This window comes from Leuciscus leuciscus (assembly GCF_965113295.1).
Source record: "Leuciscus leuciscus genome assembly, chromosome: 1".
In the NCBI taxonomy this organism is placed as follows: domain Eukaryota; kingdom Metazoa; phylum Chordata; class Actinopteri; order Cypriniformes; family Leuciscidae; genus Leuciscus; species Leuciscus leuciscus.
In genome coordinates this window covers 56,122,741-56,141,832 of record NC_138725.1, presented here as the reverse complement: position 1 = coordinate 56,141,832, position 19,092 = coordinate 56,122,741, and the positions used below count along the sequence as shown (strand labels likewise).

Sequence of the window (19,092 nt, the reverse complement as noted above, 5' to 3'; positions counted from 1 at the left end):
GTAAATCACAATACAGGCAAAAGTTCACTTCAAGAATGAACAAAGTGGTGTCAATGAGATTGAATTAAGGTATTTGAAAAAACAGCGAAAAGAAAATCGTGATCAATATTATTTCTCTATATGAAGCATATTTATTCAAGCCACAAAAACAAACCTGTTTCTGAAAAATGCACAATACACAATATTCTAGGGTGAAGTCAGTACATACATATATTTGTCCTAAATCATTGTATTTTAATGTAAAACTATTGTGAGTAAGTCGTAGTTGTACACGGCCGCCGTAGTGCCACCAGTTTGCGTACGGTCATAGAAAACAATGTGTTAGAATTTTGAACTTTCTCTCAGTGTTTACGTGTTTGCGTAAACACACGTTAACAGTTTACGTGTTGCTTTTCTAATGTTTGAGGCACCTTTTAGGAGAAGGGGTCTGATAGCACAAGTGATAGAACATAAATTATGAATCATAACCCACCAAATTGGCTAGTGTGTTGATATGCGTTACCCGCCACAGTGGATTTTCACCAGCATTTGACGGGTGTTAATATATATATAGATATATATAGTCATCACATCACTTGTTGAATTACCCACTGTTCTGGAACCAAAAGTCTAAATAAGGGCTGCATACTGACAGCTCAAAATCACAGCTGGCGGAGAGGAAGCGTTACCTAGAAACCTCAGACAAAACAGAACTGTAACTTGAAGCACTAGAGAAATTCTGGGGAAAACAAAATTAGGATGTGCAATTTTTCAGAAAATTATTCACGTTTCTGTGCAAATCTCCACAAAGAGAGTGAGCAGCATGTCCCTTTTAGAAACAAAAAATGCAAAGGAGGTAAATGTTTCACAACATATTAAATATAGCTTAACAAATATAACAAACAGGAACCATGTTGTTATAAATATAAATTTATGAAAATATAAATTTCATATTAAGACAACTCATCTACAACCATGTCATCCAGAAAGATTACAGTTATCTGAACGCATTTTTGATACCTTTAAAATTACGCAGCAGCTTGCTCAAAAACCTACAATAAAAGATAATTTTTTGAATTAACTTCAGCAATTATATACACCAAAGCATAGCTTATAAGTTCAAATAACTCTTACATTTAATTTATACTTTATACATAAACTTATGTATAAATATGTAATGGAGTCTGTGATGGTACTCCACTCTTCACTGCCACATGATCCTTCATAAATCATTCAAATAATATCTGATTTGGTGCTCAAGAAACTTTTCTGATTATTATCAATGTTGAAAACGGATTCTTTACTTAATAGAAGTTCAAAAGAATTATTCTTTTTTTAAATAGTAAAGGCTTTTACATTATTATCTATCGAAACTATTTTAATCGATTTTATGCAATCTTGCTTAATTAAAGTATTAATTATTTTCCACAGAAAATATGCACCGGTGGATAACAGCTGGCCTCTTAAAAGAATAGTTCGCCCAAAAATGAAAATTACCCCATGATTCGCTCTGCCTCAAGACTTTCTTCTTTCAGACGAATACAATCGGCCATCTGTCGGAAGCTAGTTATTTCAGTTGATTAAGTTTTAAATATTGATATTTTTCTTACACAAACGCATCGCTTCAGAAGGCCTTTATTATCCCCCCGGAGCCGTATGGATTTACTTTTATCACGAATGGATGCACTTTTTTGGGCTCAAAATCTTATCCTCCATTCACTGCCATTATAAAGCTTGGAAGAGCCAGGACATTTTTTTTTATATAACTATCCCTTTAATCTTCTGTGATTTCCTCATAATCGTTCACACATTTACCTGGAACTTTATCTACGGAGGTGAACGCTGGGCCGCGTCTGGACTGGTCATAGAAGCGAAAAGGCAGAGATGATGTAACAGATGGTTGGCTAAAGCCCAGCACCTCTGTGGAAGGCTGAACAGGAAGGTCCAATAGAGCTGGAGGATGAATGTTTATAAAGAGAACATAAGCAAAATAAAGAAGAAGTGATTGAGACATGAGCCACGTTTCCACTGTCGGGCCAAAAGCGTGCTAGTGCGTAACAGGGCCAGTCGCCCTTCCACTGTCACTTCTAGGGCTTGACCGGGCCTGGTGTGGGCTTCCTCGGGGCCAAATGGCCAGGGTTTTTGGCTCGCAGAATACCTTGGTCCAAAGCGTGCCAACTGGGGCTTGAGGAGTGGTTATGAACAAAGGTGGGGTTTACCTGAGTCAGGAGAGGGTCAACACCGCTGCTTATTTCCCATGTAATCATAATAGGCTACCAGCTAACCTCAACATTTAACCTTTAACCTCAAGTTTAAGCTCAAAACGCACCAGCAAGTGTCTGAGATAACTTCTGATTGCGATCTGATGGGGATTCTGATCACCGTGTGAGGCAGAAATATATTTCTGTCATGCTAAAGCCTACTTATGCAAATCATTGTCATAATAAACTTACAGTATACTTATGAAAATACCAGGGACCACGTGTTAAGAACGTCATATCATATCATATATGATTTTAGAACAAATCATATATGATTATAATTATGTATTTATTAGGTTTCATATTACATCTGTCTTTTCCCTGTGCATTTGCTGATACCAGACTTCTGCATCCGCATATGTGTTAAATTACATATACACCGGTAAACTCCCTCTATTGCTGAGGCTGAAAGGATCAGTATAGTGAGACGGAAGACAGCGCTTAAACATCCTAAAAGAAATCTAATAGAAACGCACATTCTTTGTAAAGAAATGTGACATTAAACATATGATATTTTAATTGATAAGTCTTTGGACTTAAAAGCCCTATCGGAGTGGTATTCTGCATTCCTGTGATCACAAATAAACGACGCAATAAGTATGTATTCTCTTTTTATGTGAAATAATGATAAATACCAGTTTGATTGAGGTGCACTACTGACATAAATGAATAAATTACTGTCATTGTAACTTTTATTTTTATCGTTAATCATTGGTCAGACATCGATGTGGAGTCTTAAGTCTGTACGTGAAGACCTAACATCCACTTCTGTTAGCCCTGGCTCCCACTTGCCCGACAGTGGAAAAGCGGCTTTTGATTAACAGATTTTTCTCCAGCTACAAATTAAAACAAGCATTAAAGGTAAAAAATCCAAGATAAAAGGAAATTCCTTGTCTCTGGAAATTGGTACAATTCACTGTAAAGCACCTGGCATCCATTCATTTGAAATGTTATTCAGGCCTGTTAAAGTATAACTAAAGTCCCAGCTGTTGTGTTGTTGCACAACAGCTGGGAGGTCTGAGAAAGTATAATTTATAAACAGATACGAGCTGCTGTAAAAAAATAGTTTATGGCTTTGTCTTCAAGGCAGTTTACAGTTAAAAAGCAGACAAGGCCTGACCTGCAATCCTCTGCATTTTCATGCGCCTGGCCTGGATACGGCCCTTGGCTAGTCGCTGTTTGGCGATGATGCAGCGAATATGGTCTGCAAAGATGAAGTTAGCCTGCAGGATGGGCACAGGCTTGGCGTGAGGGTTAGACGTGGGCTTGTGTATGATGATGTTCAGAGCCCTGCTGTCGTCTTCTACTCCTGAAACCTGCATGTCCTGTGAACATATGTAGATGATTCAAATTGAGTCATCAATTTATGCAGGAAGTTTGGTTTCTAAGACTAAAAATGCAAAAAGTATTTTAAAGTATATAATTTGTATTTTTGTTGTTTTCATTTTATTTGTTCATTTTATTTTACTTATTTGCACTTGCTTTTTTTTTTTTTCTCTGGGCGTTCCTATAACACTGTCTTAACATGTCTATAACATGACTTGCTATCACTCCTTTCATCTCACAATAATTATTTAGCTATAAATAATGTCATAATTGTTGTGCTAACAAAAAGCTGAATGGTGTCACTAAAGACCAAGCCTTCCTAAAAAGAACAAATTGTAAAATGCCTAATTATGATTACTTTTGTTCAAAAATTAAGCACTAATCAGTTTTAACTGAAAATATCATGTGATACACAAAGTGACATTATATTATTACAGTTGATTTGATTTCACCCCAGCCTATTATCACATTTATGCAAGGTAGGGTGCTTAACAGCTGGTTTAAAGGTATTTCATACATATGGGTTGCTTGGAATAGTTTATGAACACTCATGTCCCCATATTAAAATTAAGTAATGTCAGTATCATTACTTAATTCATAAAATCAAAAAAGTTCATGACATTCTTTTACAAGTTAAAAAAATATTTTATATTATATTAAATTATAAATTAATGTATTTGAATTAGTAATCTGTCATATAAAATAATATATAATGATATTATTGAAAGTTAATATAAAGTGTTGATTACATTGTAATGTAGTTTACAAATCCTCTGAGGCTTTACTCATAAATATTAAGTTGGCTGGACATTAATTATATGAATTGAATCTCGCTTTCAAATTGGGGCACTTTGTTCAGGGCAGTATAAATGCATTTCTGCAACTCTGAACAGCCAAAAAACTGATTTATGAGATTTTTTAAATTGGTTTTCGAGACGAGCCCTTAAATACCTTCCTTTGGTACATGCATTAACTTCAAAATCTGACAGAGGACTTCACTTCTGAGCATAAACATCACAGTCTTGACAAGAATGTGGCAAAAGTGCACTTTTTTTGTTTGAGCGTCATGTTTGCAGTGTAGGAATGAAGCAGACCTGCAGGAGGCCAGCAAACTTGACAACACCCCAGCCAAGACGCTTTGAATCCGGTTCCACAAGACTCATCTGGTACACATCAACAGCCAGGAAGCGCTGAGCTTGAACCCCATCTTTACTCACTACCATGCAAGCAATAAGATCGCTGTTATCTAGAAGAGAAAAAGGACAAAAAACACTTTTGTTTACGGTTAAATAAATAATGGATAGTTAATTCCAAGGGTCCTTCAAAAAACTTTCATAAATCAGTCAGACAAGTCATAAAGGTCAAAGTTTACACTGTGCAACCACTTCAAGCTATTAAAACAAACTCAGATGAAAAATTTCGCCAAATATACAAGTCCAGATCTGCCTCACACACAATACCACATTCTATTAGTAGCCTCTGATCACATGTTTAGGAAATTTAGAATTACAATTTAATTTCAATTCCATTTAATCTATTTCGCTTAAAACATAAGGACTTGCACATTTTAATATAGTCATGCATTTCCTATTACAAAATGTTAAGAAAATGTCAGTGCTGAGTGAATTTAATCATATTAAAGAGACCTGGCATGAAATCAGACTGCACTCATGCGGGAGTTTTCAAAAACACTCCAATGAGTCATGACCAACACAGTATAATCGCAGCTACAGGGTGGGCGGAGAAGGAGGTGAAGGAAGAAGGGGAGGGGTAAATAAGGGAGGTAGGTCATGAATGTTTGAAGTTGGTTTCAGACCAACTGAACTACTAATAACTGAAACAGCATCGTCACAACTGAGGTACTATGACTTGGTACCAGTTTCTCTTTGTGCTCTGCACTTCCTTAGAAGTCACACTGATGGGTTGAGGAATTACTTCAGAACTGAAAGAGTAAGGGCTGCTCTTCCTTTTAACCCATAGCCAACTGTGATGACAAAGAATTATGTTGCCGCTGGGGAAAATTATCTGCTGTTATTCCAAGGAATACCCACTTCCATGTAGTTACAGTTTGACTTGTTAATCAGACAGCTGAGGCTCAGTAGTTCTGCATTTTTAAAGCCACAAATACCATAATGCATACCAGCTCTATGGAATCTCGTATCCTTAAGGGAACTCGGGATGCACTTCACCGGTAGTCAAAAATGTTGGTTGATTCATTAAAAAATTGTATTTTAAAATAGGAGACCGAACAAAGAGCATGAGCTTCAGAGCTTATAAATGACATGCTTATTATGTGGAAACTGGGTGACTTCATAAAAAAACTAAATACATTTTGAGCAAATCTAATGAATCATTCAGAAACATTTGGGAACCAGTTTGACCAATCCATTAAAATGACCTTTATCAAAAGAATCCCCTCACTAATTGATATCACGAGGCAATAAAGCCAACAAAATAAGTTAAAGCAAAACATAACCATGATATCTTCTACATTCTGTACATTTATTGACTCTTCTGATACTTTTAAGATGTCTTCAAAGATTTTTTTTTAATGTTGATTATTAATAGTTGATAATTGTGATTACTATTGTAAAAATCATTTTGATTAAACAAATCTGAAGAATCATTCAGATCAATTTGATTTTACGGATTAATTGAAAATAATATTATAAAAATAACAATTTCCTAACAAACCAAATATTTGCACCAGTGCTATATATATATATACACACTACAGTTCAAAAGTTTGGGATTGGTACATTAAATATATATATATATATATATTTTTTTTTTTAAGAAGTCTCTTATGCTCACCAAGGCTGCATTTATTTGAATAAAAATAAAAAAAAACAGTAATATTGTGAAATATTATTACAATTTAAAATAACTAATTTTACAATTTAAAATATTCCAGTCTTCAGTGTCACATGATCCTTCAGAAATCTTTCTAATATGCTGATTTGCTGCTCAAGAAAGATTATAATTATTATCAATGTTAAATCTGCAGTGTATATCTGAAAAAGGTATTTTTTTTAGGCCAAATTATAACAAAACATTTACAGTATGTCCACTTTTCTGATATCTTTGCCCGCCATATTAACATTACCTGATATTTCTAGGTCTTTCATGAATCATGATGTAAAAGTCAAATATTAAGGGGACATTCACACAGAACATATTTTTGCTTTAGAAAAACATGAGACGTGGGCAGTGGAATTTGGGAAAAATACAAGGTCTCGAGATGTGTATTTTAAAAGTCGAATTTTTAACTTGAGCGCCGTTTTGTTAGAACGCTGTGTCCTGCACACAATGCAGCACAATACGCGAGATGCAAGCGCAACAGTCAAACATGTCCATCTAGTGTGTGTTTTTACATTGAAAAACAATGGAAAAGTAGTGCAGTGGAATGAAAAACCATGTTCCATGTGAATGGCCCCAAATAATCTAGAAAATTAGAAAATAATCTTAAACACAGGATAATTGTAGTTACTGCAGAGCAAACTCACTTTAACCCCGTATGTATATGAGTAACCAAATCAGACCATCCAGACCACCAACTGAAATCATCAATAGACTCAGGACAGTTACATCCTGTTTAACTTCAAGAGAAAATGTAATGTGCATGTGTATTTTATTAATATCCCATTAATAGAAAAGATATCTGCTCTCAACCAAAGTGGGGGTGAGGTGTTACATGCAAAAGTACCATGTGACTTAAGGTGTGACATTTTTTCTGAGAACTTCCACAGAAAGTGTTCACATGTCATGTGAATTAATCATTATGTGTATGCATGCAAAAAAGGAAGCAAGAAGAACAAAAAAGAACATGTGGTTGTAGGTCTTTCAGTTAATGTGTTACAAAAAAAAACTGACAGCAAAGAGTGGAAAATATTCAGCAAGGATTCATGCAAGTTCACACAATGTGCTGTGATGCTTCTATGGTGTTGCATGTATGCATCATTTCCTGCACATCTAAAAATAACACAGATCAGTAGCATGTCAGTTTCTCAGGTCGATCTGTCTGTCTATCTGTCTGACTGTCTCTGATCTGTCTACCAATCTGTCTGACCATCTCATCCACTCACTGATGAGCTATTCCAGGATTCACATTGAAAAGGACATCAAAAGGCCAATGTTATCACAAATCATGAGGTTGCAAGACATGCCAGCTATAAACAGCAGTTACTGTTAAGTAGGGGCTGTACAAGAGATTTTCCAGATAGGAAAATTAGAGATGATTTTATGAGGTAAAATGCTTTATAGACATACAGTGGGGGTCCAAAAGTTTGAAACCACTAGAGAAAATGCTGCATGAACTCTAAAGATTTGTATAAAATGTTATCCAGCAGGATTTAAGAATCCTCAATGATTTGAGAATGATCCAAATTTATTGTCACAAATTTGATGATTAGTGACCTACAAATGGGAGTGCAAAATCTTAAATATTTCTTATTTAAGGTTTCTAGGATTTTGAACAAAGAAATGGTTTACCATTTTTTCTGAATGATTCACTGAATTCCTTTTAAATCAAAATGATTCATTTTGAGCATTTAAAATATTTCAAAACACAGAAATGGTTCACAACTTCCGTCTGAATGATTCATTAGATTCAAATGATTTGTTTTTAGGATTTTGAAACGTTCAAAACAAAGAAATAGTTCACAAATTCATCTGAATCAAAGTTATTCATTTTTTGGATTTTGACATTTTCAAAACAAAGAACTTTATTCATTGCACATTTAAATTTTAGATTTTGAATCCCCGATTTTCAATGTGATCTCATGACATTTGGACCACACTGTACTTAAATAACCAAGTTCAATGCCAGACTTAAAATGATCATCTCTTTGACCTTCTTTGACCAATATTCTCTTTGAAATGAATATTGCTCTACCACATTTGTGAATTCTAGTGAATCAACAGGTTCAAACCTACAACGCAAACAGTTATCCAGATGTCACGGCTTGTGCATTAACCCTTTTATGCGCAAACGGCTGTGAGACAGGAAGCTGTAGTGGGTTGATTTGGCAGCCAAATCTGAGCTTCCTCCCACCTGCTCACACTTCCAGGGCCCATTCTGCCCACTCTCTGACCCAGCCTGTAGGTGCTTCTCAAGCAGCCTTACTGTTAGACATGAGATATACTGGAAGAGCTCAAGGCTGCTGCCCACAACGGCTGCACCAGCTCTAGCAAAGGCCTAGGTAACAGTGGAAGGTCTGAGTCAGTTAGCTTGCACACACCCCCTCTTACCTGTCAAAGTGAGAGGGCCTGAGTTAACCAGGACACCTGGACAGAAGAACTGAGCTAGAGGAGCTGAGACAAGGGGCTTCCATGCAACACATCAGGAGTGAAATGAGAATCGGTTAACAGTACAAACCCACAGATTGCATTGCATGAAAGAGGTGCATAGGCGACGAGTGTGATTTCATGTGTGGTAAACACTGTGACTGAGTGTGAGATACAACGAGGAAGGTCATAACATGGAACTCAAAACCAAGAAGATGGTCACAGTTCACAAGAAATATATCGACTTCATGTTCTTTTTCTATTAAAAGAATCAAGCAAAGGGCTGCCATTTTATCTTTATCTAACTGCACTTTATCTGATACCACTGAAAAATGAGTTGGCACACAATTCAGTTTATGTGAATCACACAGCTGTGGAAGTTAGTTATCAAGCTATCGCAAAGATTAACATGAAAATTGGTGGTGTTAAGACAGGAACTTAAAGCTAAGACAGGATGTTATAAGTGAGGTAGGATTTATTAGATTTCAGCTATAAATCCCAAAAGCAGATTATGATATTGCATAAATGCTAAGAAAGAAAATATTTGTATTGCTGTTTGGCAAGTAAAAAAATTTTTGGGCAGGGCCAATAAAAATCTGAATTAATAGAAGAAAAATCCTTCCAGTTGAGCTCTGAAAACAGAAACACATTAGATTTGCAAGACAGACTCATTTGTAGGTTTCTGTGATTCTGCCTTACTGAGGTCAAGCACATCGTCAGTCTTGATGAGATCCTCCGGTCGGGTGAGAGGAAGTTGAGTTTCTGGTTCACCCTGCAGCTGTAGGGACAGGGAGCGCAGCATGAAGAACACACGGATAGCCTGCAGGGACACACAAAAACAATTAAAGATGCTATAGCAATTAATAAAAGGGACGTTAACACAGGCCAGAGATGGGGACACGCTGAAGATGGAAGCAACAAGGAGAGAAAATTCTGTACCAGGCACAGCAAGCTCACTGTTCGCGAAGCTTTTTTTATATTTTTATTTCCAGCCACCACCAGGGTTTTTTGATCATTTTCACAAAAGTTTCATGGCCCCCAGAATATTTTGTTGTATGAATATCTGAACATGAAATATTTTAAAAGAAAGAACAGCCCCTCTGATTTTAAACGACAAAAAAAATTAACGTTTTATTCTAGCTTTACGCATTTTTTTTTAGCAACACTTGAATGTGGGTAGGTAAAAAAAAAAGCAACATTTTGAACAAAAAGCTGAGAAAATCGTTTGTCAAAGACTAGGTCTGTATCGAATTCAGAATGATGATCAAGATCAAGTAGAGTAGAACCAAGTCCATCAACACCTTGGGTCAACATTTCACTCTGTAACATTAGGCAGTTTTGATTTATATGCTGTTTAAATGTTGATGATTGCGTTACTTTACATATGCATCTGCTTACATATGCTATCACTTGTTTCTGCTTCTTCTTCACCTGTGTTCTGATCAAGAGATTTAATACTCTTTCGGAAGATGTCAAATAGCGCCCACTACCGTATAACAGTGAAAACACTGAAAGCCAGAAATTTCTGTCAATAGCTGGGAAGTGTTGTCTCATAAATTACGGAAATTTCCGTCAATGACGGGGAAATGGTTAAAGTAGTGTTTATAAGTGCAGTGCTGCTATGTGTACCATAAGTGACACCTACTATCAAAGAGTGAATTAGCATTTTCATTCATGAATGAAAATGCAATTTAAGTAGCATGATTTTACATGCTAAAATCAGACCATTCTTTTTTTGCTTTAATTCTTAAAAATTATCCAATCTAATTTAAATGAAATCAACTGCTCATGCTACATGTGCGTAGCATCATTGTTTGAATCGTGATTAAAATGCAGTGGTTGCCTCTAATTTCTTGTAGAAAAAAAGAATAAATCAGCAATCGGAATCATCCTTGCAAAATCATGATTTGAGTCTTCCTGGAATTTATGTCCTACATGAGCAACAAGAATTCTTTTAAAATATACTTTGAAATATTATGCAAATATAAGATACATCTCAAATATTTTAATATCATCAATGTATCCCAAACAAAGAACACTTCCATATCCAAATTTCAACTGTTTTACTGTGACATTACCTAGTGTTGTCATGATATCAAAGTTTCAGTATCGATACCTGTGAAATTTTACAACTCTTGGTGCCACTTTCAAAACTCATATAATATTGAACACACTGCATTATGTAGAAAGTTAAATATTAAGGGGAAAAACAACAGTAAAACATGTTCTTCATTTAAAGGGTTAGTTCACCCAAAAATGAAAATTTTCATGTTCGAGATCCAGCTATGGGAGAGACATGGACAGCTCCCCGATTGCCCAATACACTCACAGTGAGGTTCTGTAAGCCAGAGAAGGACGGTCGCCCCAGGGAGGCGGTGCCTGACACGTCCCATAATCATGAACCTGCAATCCTGACGGAGACGGGTACGGGTATGGTAAAAAGGTTGATAGCTACACATTCTGAAGCGCCGCGTCGTGTGTAGAACAACTCGAGGTATCGCACACCGGCCAGCAATATTCTTATGTTTTAAGGACATTATGAAATTAAGATAATGTCTGTACTATGTTATGATTGTACTGTACAATTAAATACAATAGTTGCTGAGTCTGTGATCTGAACACTTTACCTCAGAGCATCCGTTAACTGAATGAATTGAGAATATCACCTGAAAATCCGATAACATCAGCAATTTTCATTCAAGCAGATGATTTCTGTAAATGGATGTAAAATTAAATGTATATTGCAGCACAGGGTGAAGTCATTTACGATGATTTGAGACAAATATAATGTAAATTTAAAATAACACGTTGTAAATGTCGCTCTGTGTCGCGGTAATTTACGTGTCTGGGCGCCGCGGACAGAGCCGAATGGCACCGCCGCCGGTGTGTGTACACTCATAGAGAATAATGTGTTAGAATTTTAAAGACGTGGCGCTGCGCTTCTCGTCCGGTGTGCGACCCCCTTTAAGGTGCAGTTTTCTTTGAAGCCGAAGAACTCCATATTGTGGCGAGCTTACTTTTTTCGGGTGTGGACAGTGTATTTCACTCCAGCTGCGAGGGCGCATATATATATACATACCCATGAAGGAATGTAAATGCATGCTGGGTGACAGGAATGTGCATGGCCTGCCGGCCCATTCACCCCCTGTTCTTTTACTTCCAATGTGTAATTGGAAAAGAAAAAGGGGAGTCGCAGAGAAGGGCTAAGATGACCCCTACCCCTAAAACAGAATGTGCTAACTGAGATTCTGGTGGACATCCAGCCGGTAGTAATGCACAAAGGTATGAGGAGATGCCCAACTGGCAGCAGAGCATGTCCTGCAGTGACACTCCCTTAAAGTCCAAGAGCCCCTAAGCCCCTTGTGGAATGAGCTCTGATGTCCCCTGGGGGCTGCACTCCCTGTGATTCATATGCCAAAGCTATAGCATAAGCCAATGTGAGAGGCGTTGCTTAGATATGGGACTCCCTCTGTGAGGAGGCGCTCATGAAGTAGAGCTGGTCACTCTTCCGGAAAGCACTGGTCCTGGCCATACATGTCTGTAAGGCACGGACAGGACACAGAGCATTCAGCCTCTGATCCTCCGTGGAGGAAAAAGGTGGAGGGTGAAAAGCGGACAGCTCTAACACAAGCATTTAGGCATGAAAGCTGGATTAGGCTTAAGGGAAACCTTATCTCCACTAAGAGAGAATTTAGTGCATGAGGAATGAACTGAGTGCGCATGTAGCTCACTGACACGTTAAGCTGACGCCAAGGCCAAGAGCAAAGCCGTCTTGAAAGACAGCAGCTTTAGGGAAATACTTCCCAGAGGCTCAAAAGGATATTGAGACCGAGCCTCCAGCACCATGGAGAGGTCCAATTCAGGAACAGTTCTCCTGATGACTGGCAAAGAGCGACGGGCACCCTTCATAAATCTTCGGATTAGAGGGTGCTGCCCGACTGTTGAGCCCTGAAATACCTTAATTGAGGAAAAAGACCGCAAGACTTTTTCCATGAGGTTTTGAAGGAAACACAAAATATCAGGAACTGAGCACTGATATGATGTGAGACCACGCCCATCACACCACCCTTCAAACACTTGCCACTTACAACCATATAAGGACCGTGTAGAAACGGCCCTGGCATTCTGAATAGTAGCAATCACACACGACGAAAGCCCCAGTGCGCTTAGATTCATCCTCTCACGGGCCAGGCCCAGAGAGCCACCCTGTCCGGGTGTGGGTGATGAGCCACCCTGTTTGCTTGGGACAATAGGTCTGTACGGAGGGGGAGGCGCCACGGCTGGGCATATAACAGAGGGACTATATCCGCCAGCCATGGTGCTTTGGGCCACCTGGGTGCTTTCAGAATGAGAGACAGGCCCTGTTCTCTCACCCTGCCAGTGTGGGAATTATCAGGCACAGGTGAGGAAACACATACAGCAGCACTTTGGGCAATGGGTGGGCCAGTGCATCTACCCCGAGGGGCGCGTCCATGTCCTTTAGTGAGAAGAATATAGGACAATGGTAGTTTTTGCGCAAGGCGTTATCATGCCGCCCTGACGAATGATGTAAGCCACTGCCGTGGTATTGTCGCAGCGTACAAACACATGATGTCCCTGCAGGCGAGGCAGAAAATTATTTAGAGCTTTCCAGATGGTCAAAAGCTCTAAATAATTTATGTGCGCTGAACGTAGTTTGCTCGGCCACAAACCATTCTGCCATCCTGGGTGGCACCCCAGCCTGTTAAGGACGCATCTGTCGTCACAACTTTCCGCATTATAACCGTCCCCAGAGGGGTTCCCTGTGCGTAAAAGTCCACACTCTTCCAGTGACGCAAAGCCGCTGAGCAGGCAAGCGTCACTGTTAAGGCTTCATTATGCTTCTGCGTCAACTCCACGAGAGCTCTGCCGCTATAACATCTCCTTGGCAGGGCTCTGTGAAGTTCGATGGCACGGCAATGGCGAAACAACAGCAGGCGACCATTGCTATTTCTGGAGTGGCCCCGAGAGACGGACAGGCCTTTATGGCGTGGCACTTGCCATCCCAAAGGCCCTCCGCAAGTCCCTCATCAGCTGGACACCCCTGAGCGACAGATTACTGTCAGCCCGCTTTCTCCACCAACACGGCAAGATGACAGTAATCGTTGCTTTTGCCCCCACCGATGTCGCTGATGAGGATGCGAAGGATGCCTTTTTTGACCAACTCCATCAGGCTGTTGGCCAAGCCTCACCACACGACATCACCATCATCCTCACCGATGCCAACGCCACTCTGCTGATCACTAGCAGTGATCGGTCCACAGGCTCACCTGTCGGCACAACCTTTGCTGACAGGTCCACAAACGACAACGTTAACCGCCTTCTCCTACTCTGCCACCACAACAACCTCTGCATTGCTGATACCTGGTTTCCCCGGAAGCTTATCCATCACTGGACATGGTACAGCCCAGATGGCAGAACCAGGAAAGCGCTGGACCATATCCTCATCTCTCGACACTGGAAGCCGTTTGTCACCAACTGCCGTGTGTACCGAGGAGCAGAGCTTGGCAACACAGACCATCGCCTGCTGGTGGCCCAGCTCAAGTTAAAGCTGCGAGCCAACCAGCACACCAAGACTCAGCCTCGCCTGGACTCCTCCCTACTCAGTGATCCAAACATCGCCACAGACTTCAGTTGCGCCATCCACCGCACCTTTGATAACCTGGCTACCGACAAGGTCAACGACTGGCAGACCTTCACGGAAAGTGTCATCCAGTCAGCTCACAATGTCTTCGGATGCTTTCGACCTTCCCCGAAAAAGACCCTCCATGAAAGACCCTCCGTCTTTTGGACAGGGGCTCTGGGGCAGCAGGAGGGCTAGGCAAACGCGCAGGGGGCATCTGGCGTGGGGCCGCCTTGCTGGGACGTCATAACTTGAAGGCCTCATCCTCCTTGTCGTCGCATCGTTGCTTGCATCAATGCGACGGCGGGGCCAAAGAGAGCCCGGCCGGGCTCTACCGGAGCGCCTGCAATGCGCCTCTTCTCACTGTCAGGGAGACGCGACAGGTTAAGCCAGAGCGCACACTCTGTTTTCCCACAACAGAAAATGCCATGGAGCGCCCGCAGGCTTGGAGGCCCTGACGGGCATTACGGAGGACGAGGTCATTAACAGTTAGAACCACCTTCCACAGAGTTGGTGAGGGGGTTATTTTGTCCAACTGTTGCCCTAAATCCTCCAGAATCTCTGCCTGGTAAGCAGAGAGAAGGGAAGAGACATTAAGGGCCCTGACAGCCAAGGCCGAGGATTTATAAGCAGCGTGGTGCACTGAGGCAGAAAAGCGGTCCATCTTGTTTTCACTTTATTCAACTATTCAATTTCTTCTGTGTGGGCCTCTGAGTGAGCTCACTATTGGCCAGCATCACACGCATCACACACGACTAGTGACAGCCAATAGTGAGACTATGTTCTAGGGCTGGGCGATAAATCGATTTTATCGATTAACTCGAATGTGTATTTTACGTCGACTTGTTTGAATGAAAATCGTATTTTTCTTTACCATCTGCCGACGCTCCCCTCTGGGAGGGGAAAAAAGAGAAAGAGAAAGAGAAAAAGGGCCGAAAATATAAGCCGAATATATGCTGCCCATCCGTGTTCTGCAATCAGGTTTCATGAGCGGGTTTTTTCCGCTCCGTGTGTGAGCCGCGCTCTCCATTCTGTGTGTGTGTGTGTGTGTGTGTGTCAGCGCGCTGCGCTCTCTGCTCAGTGTTCTGCTCCGTGTTTGCGCTGCGTGTTCTGCTCTGTCGTTCATGGCCCAAACGCTCCAATCATGTACTGATCACGCACTGGAAAAGCAAAGTCCGCTCAAATAACGTGAAATTTCTCTGTAGTAGACTTCTGTTTGCAATAGCCCTACTGAGCTGGTATAGTCATGCTGGGCAACAATGGTAAAATGACCTGCTCTGATCACATGCTCTGGTAATAATAGCTTTGTAGGACTATATTTTATTTTGATAATTAGTAAAAAAAAAAAATAAAAAAAAATCTGTTAAATTGAAAAATAATAATTTGAAAATTTGATCATTTGAAAATAAATATTTTGATGTTTAATATTATTTTAATATAGGGCTATTTTCTGTTCCTTTTTTTTCCTGTGTTGTTTAATTAAATTAGGTGATTCTAAGTTTAAATATTGATGATTACAAGCTTGGGGCAAATGCAATTAATTGTAATTAATTACAGCAAATTGTGCTATTAATTAGTTAATCTTTTTTAATCGATTCCCAGCCCTCATTTTTACCTATATCATTAAAATATTATAACGTTGTTATTATAAAAAAACGCATTATATTTAATTTGAGATGTTATTTTTAACTTTTAATAATAATACCAGCAGACAGGGTTTACAGCATTAGGTGAGATTTTTCTTTTTTTTTATAGAAAAATGAACATGCATCTACTGTACCTAATATTTATCCAAAGGAATCGATATTGAATCAAGATCAGAATCAAAATCACAAGAATTGAAATTGTTTAATTTGTGTCAAGCAATAATAAAAACAGTAGCATACCAGTCAGTGTACCATGTAAACATTGTGTTGTCACCAAACTTAATAAAATTCTGTTTAGTTACCAAATGTTTTGATAAAAAAAATTGTTTTTACATCCCCCCAATCCCAATCCACCCATTTTGGGCTGTTACGTTATGTTATGTTTCATTTTCACTGTTTACAAAGGCAGGGCCTGCCATCTTGTCTTTTTGGCTTGTTGTTTCTGATTGCACTTTAGCCCCAAGGGGGAAATCCAGATCAAATCTCAGAAGGGAAAATCAAAACAAAATAAAGTTAAAACTTGTTTTGAACAATTTCTTTGTCATCTGCAGATTGATTTTAAGAAAAAAAAAAAAAAAGAAAAGTAAATAAAAAAAAATGTTGAGAAAAAAATCTGGGATTTTTTTTAGGCCATATCGCACAGCCCACTACGTTCTGACGTACTACGTTAACTTACTCAGAGGCCCACACAGAAGAAAATCAATAGTTGAATAAAGTCGTTATTTTTGTGCACAAAAAGTATTCTCGTCACTTGATAAACTTAAAGTTGAGCCACTGTAGTCACTTGGACTATTTTAACGATGTCTTTACTAACTTTTCTGGGATGGCAGATATCGATTACATAGAAGCCTATGAAGGAGTGAACCAGCTCTCAGATTTCATCAAAAATATCTTAATTTGTGATCCGAAGATGAACGAAAGTCTTACGGGGTTGGAACAACATGAGGGTGAGTAATTACTGACAGAATTTTCATTTTTGGGTGAACTAACCCTTTAAGTAAACAGAGCTTTTCTAAAGTTTTTTTTATGTATAAATCCAATGTAATTTATACAAATGTAAAATATCAATACTTAAAATCGCTGCTATATTCTTCACTTAATGATTAATGCATATATTAATAGTACTTATTCAATGCTGTAGGAGTTTTACTGAGAAGCAGCTCTACAGTTATTTCCAAACATTTCAAGAATTTCTTTAGGCTTAAATTGTGTTCATGCTAAACCAAGAAGTGCATTTGACCAATCATGTGCACAGCTGCATCACCAAACACACATAATATGAATGTTGATCCTGCAGAAAGCCTGGTATTGTTTTATTTCTAAAACACATGAAATCCATTTCCAAAATGCTTTGGAATGTTTCCCAGGAGACAAACGGTGCAAACACTGGCAAAGAAACGCATGCATTCATGGATCGTGAGAAAAGGTTCAGGGAGTTTCTAGATGAAGCCAAAATGTTTGACAAAAGGCCACGAGACCCACCCATTTAATTTAATCTCAGACATTTCAGCATGAGTATATATGTTCATCACTGACCCTGCGTGTCCTCTCGACATCTCCACAGGGCAATCGCTTCACAAAGTCAATGCCGGTAAGGGGGGTGCCAGTGGGAGGAAGTAAAATGGAGGCATCCATCATAAGATACTCCACGTTTAGGGGCTTATTCTACATACAGATGACACATAAACAAAGAACAAGAGCAAAAACATGAATCACTCAATGGGCTAATTGATACTAGACCAACAAACAAACAACAAATTCAAGTGGTTTTTGAGTTTTGAGGATTGGGGGGGTTGGGGGGTTTGTTGGTTCAGTGTGAACATGACAGTTATTTTTCAAAACATTTAAAACTAACTTCCATTGCAAACCTTTTTTCTATGAAACACAAAAGGCAAATTTTAAAAGAATATCCTGGCTACTATTTTCAATATGACAGTGAATGATGACTATAATGTCAAGCTATAAAATTTAATTACAAGTATCATAAAAGTTGACCATATGACTTAAATCCATACCATTTCATGGTCCATATGGTCTCAATACATAATATAGAGGACATCATAAGGAGGAATTTTATGGCATGTTTGTGGGGCTTTTACGGTAAAAGATGATGTTATTATCCTACATAATTTTAACTGCAGGAAAATGAGCAACCAACGACATTTTATTTATTTATTTATTCTTTTGTGTTCCATGGAAGGAAATGAGCAAATTACAATATCATATTAGGTGAGCTAATTCTTTTTTTAAACAAATTTCCTTAAAGGAACCAGGAAAAACCAGGAAAAACATTTTTTGTAAGAGGAAGCAGTATAAACGTAGGATGTAGTAGCCACTCCTTATCCAGTAAATGTCTAATAGATAAAGGTTTCCTCTCACATCAGAAGCAGGATGTGTTGCTGTATCATCAGGTTATTACAGACAATAAGAGTGAAATAGCAAATAATAAAAAGTTTATGCGTTTATTAGTAAGGCTGCTTACCATCATGCTCCTGTACTCATCCTCAAACATGTCCAGGAAGATCTCCTCCCCCTGCAGGAAGAGGAACATTAGTGGGAAAAATTGCCATAATAAAAATCAATACTACCTTTCAAATGATTGGGGTCAGTAATATTTTTTTCTAAATAAATGTATACTTGTGAAATTTGTGTGATAAGCTTGTAACAAAACTTTAAAAACAAGACATTACCTGACTTCCTAGGTTGCCTATGAAGGCCTGTAAACTGTTTTTTATATGAAGAAATCCAAAGGATCTGACTTATACAGTGTTCAGGATAATGCCGAAAGAGCTACTCTGTACTGTAATGTCATTGTGTCATGCAAAGAAAAGGGATTAATTCAAACTGTAGTCTCACATAGCCAGATCTATATAGTCTATAGTCTCAAACATAATGTATATTCAAACTGTCATAACAGTGTAATTTTAATGACCTCATCTGTCAACATGATGCC

General features: G+C 38.8%; 1 protein-coding gene across 5 annotated transcripts in view; it reads right to left on the bottom strand.

The window, feature by feature from the left end:
* clec16a (C-type lectin domain containing 16A) overlaps nucleotides 1-19,092 on the bottom strand; it is a 57,949-nt gene that overhangs the window by 9,402 nt on the left and 29,455 nt on the right. For all 5 annotated transcript variants that reach the window (XR_014197213.1, XM_082136447.1, XM_082136449.1 and 2 more), the window contains 6 exons: nucleotides 18,622-18,672; nucleotides 17,676-17,804; nucleotides 9,552-9,672; nucleotides 4,661-4,812; nucleotides 3,361-3,565; nucleotides 1,795-1,932 (listed from right to left, as the gene is read on the bottom strand). Coding sequence is in view for 4 of the 5 variants with exons in the window: in XM_082136447.1 (XP_081992573.1) it covers nucleotides 1,795-1,932; nucleotides 3,361-3,565; nucleotides 4,661-4,812; nucleotides 9,552-9,672; nucleotides 17,676-17,804; nucleotides 18,622-18,672 (796 nt within the window). In the remaining variant the exon portion in view is untranslated. The remainder of the gene's footprint in view (nucleotides 1-1,794; nucleotides 1,933-3,360; nucleotides 3,566-4,660; nucleotides 4,813-9,551; nucleotides 9,673-17,675; nucleotides 17,805-18,621; nucleotides 18,673-19,092) is intronic.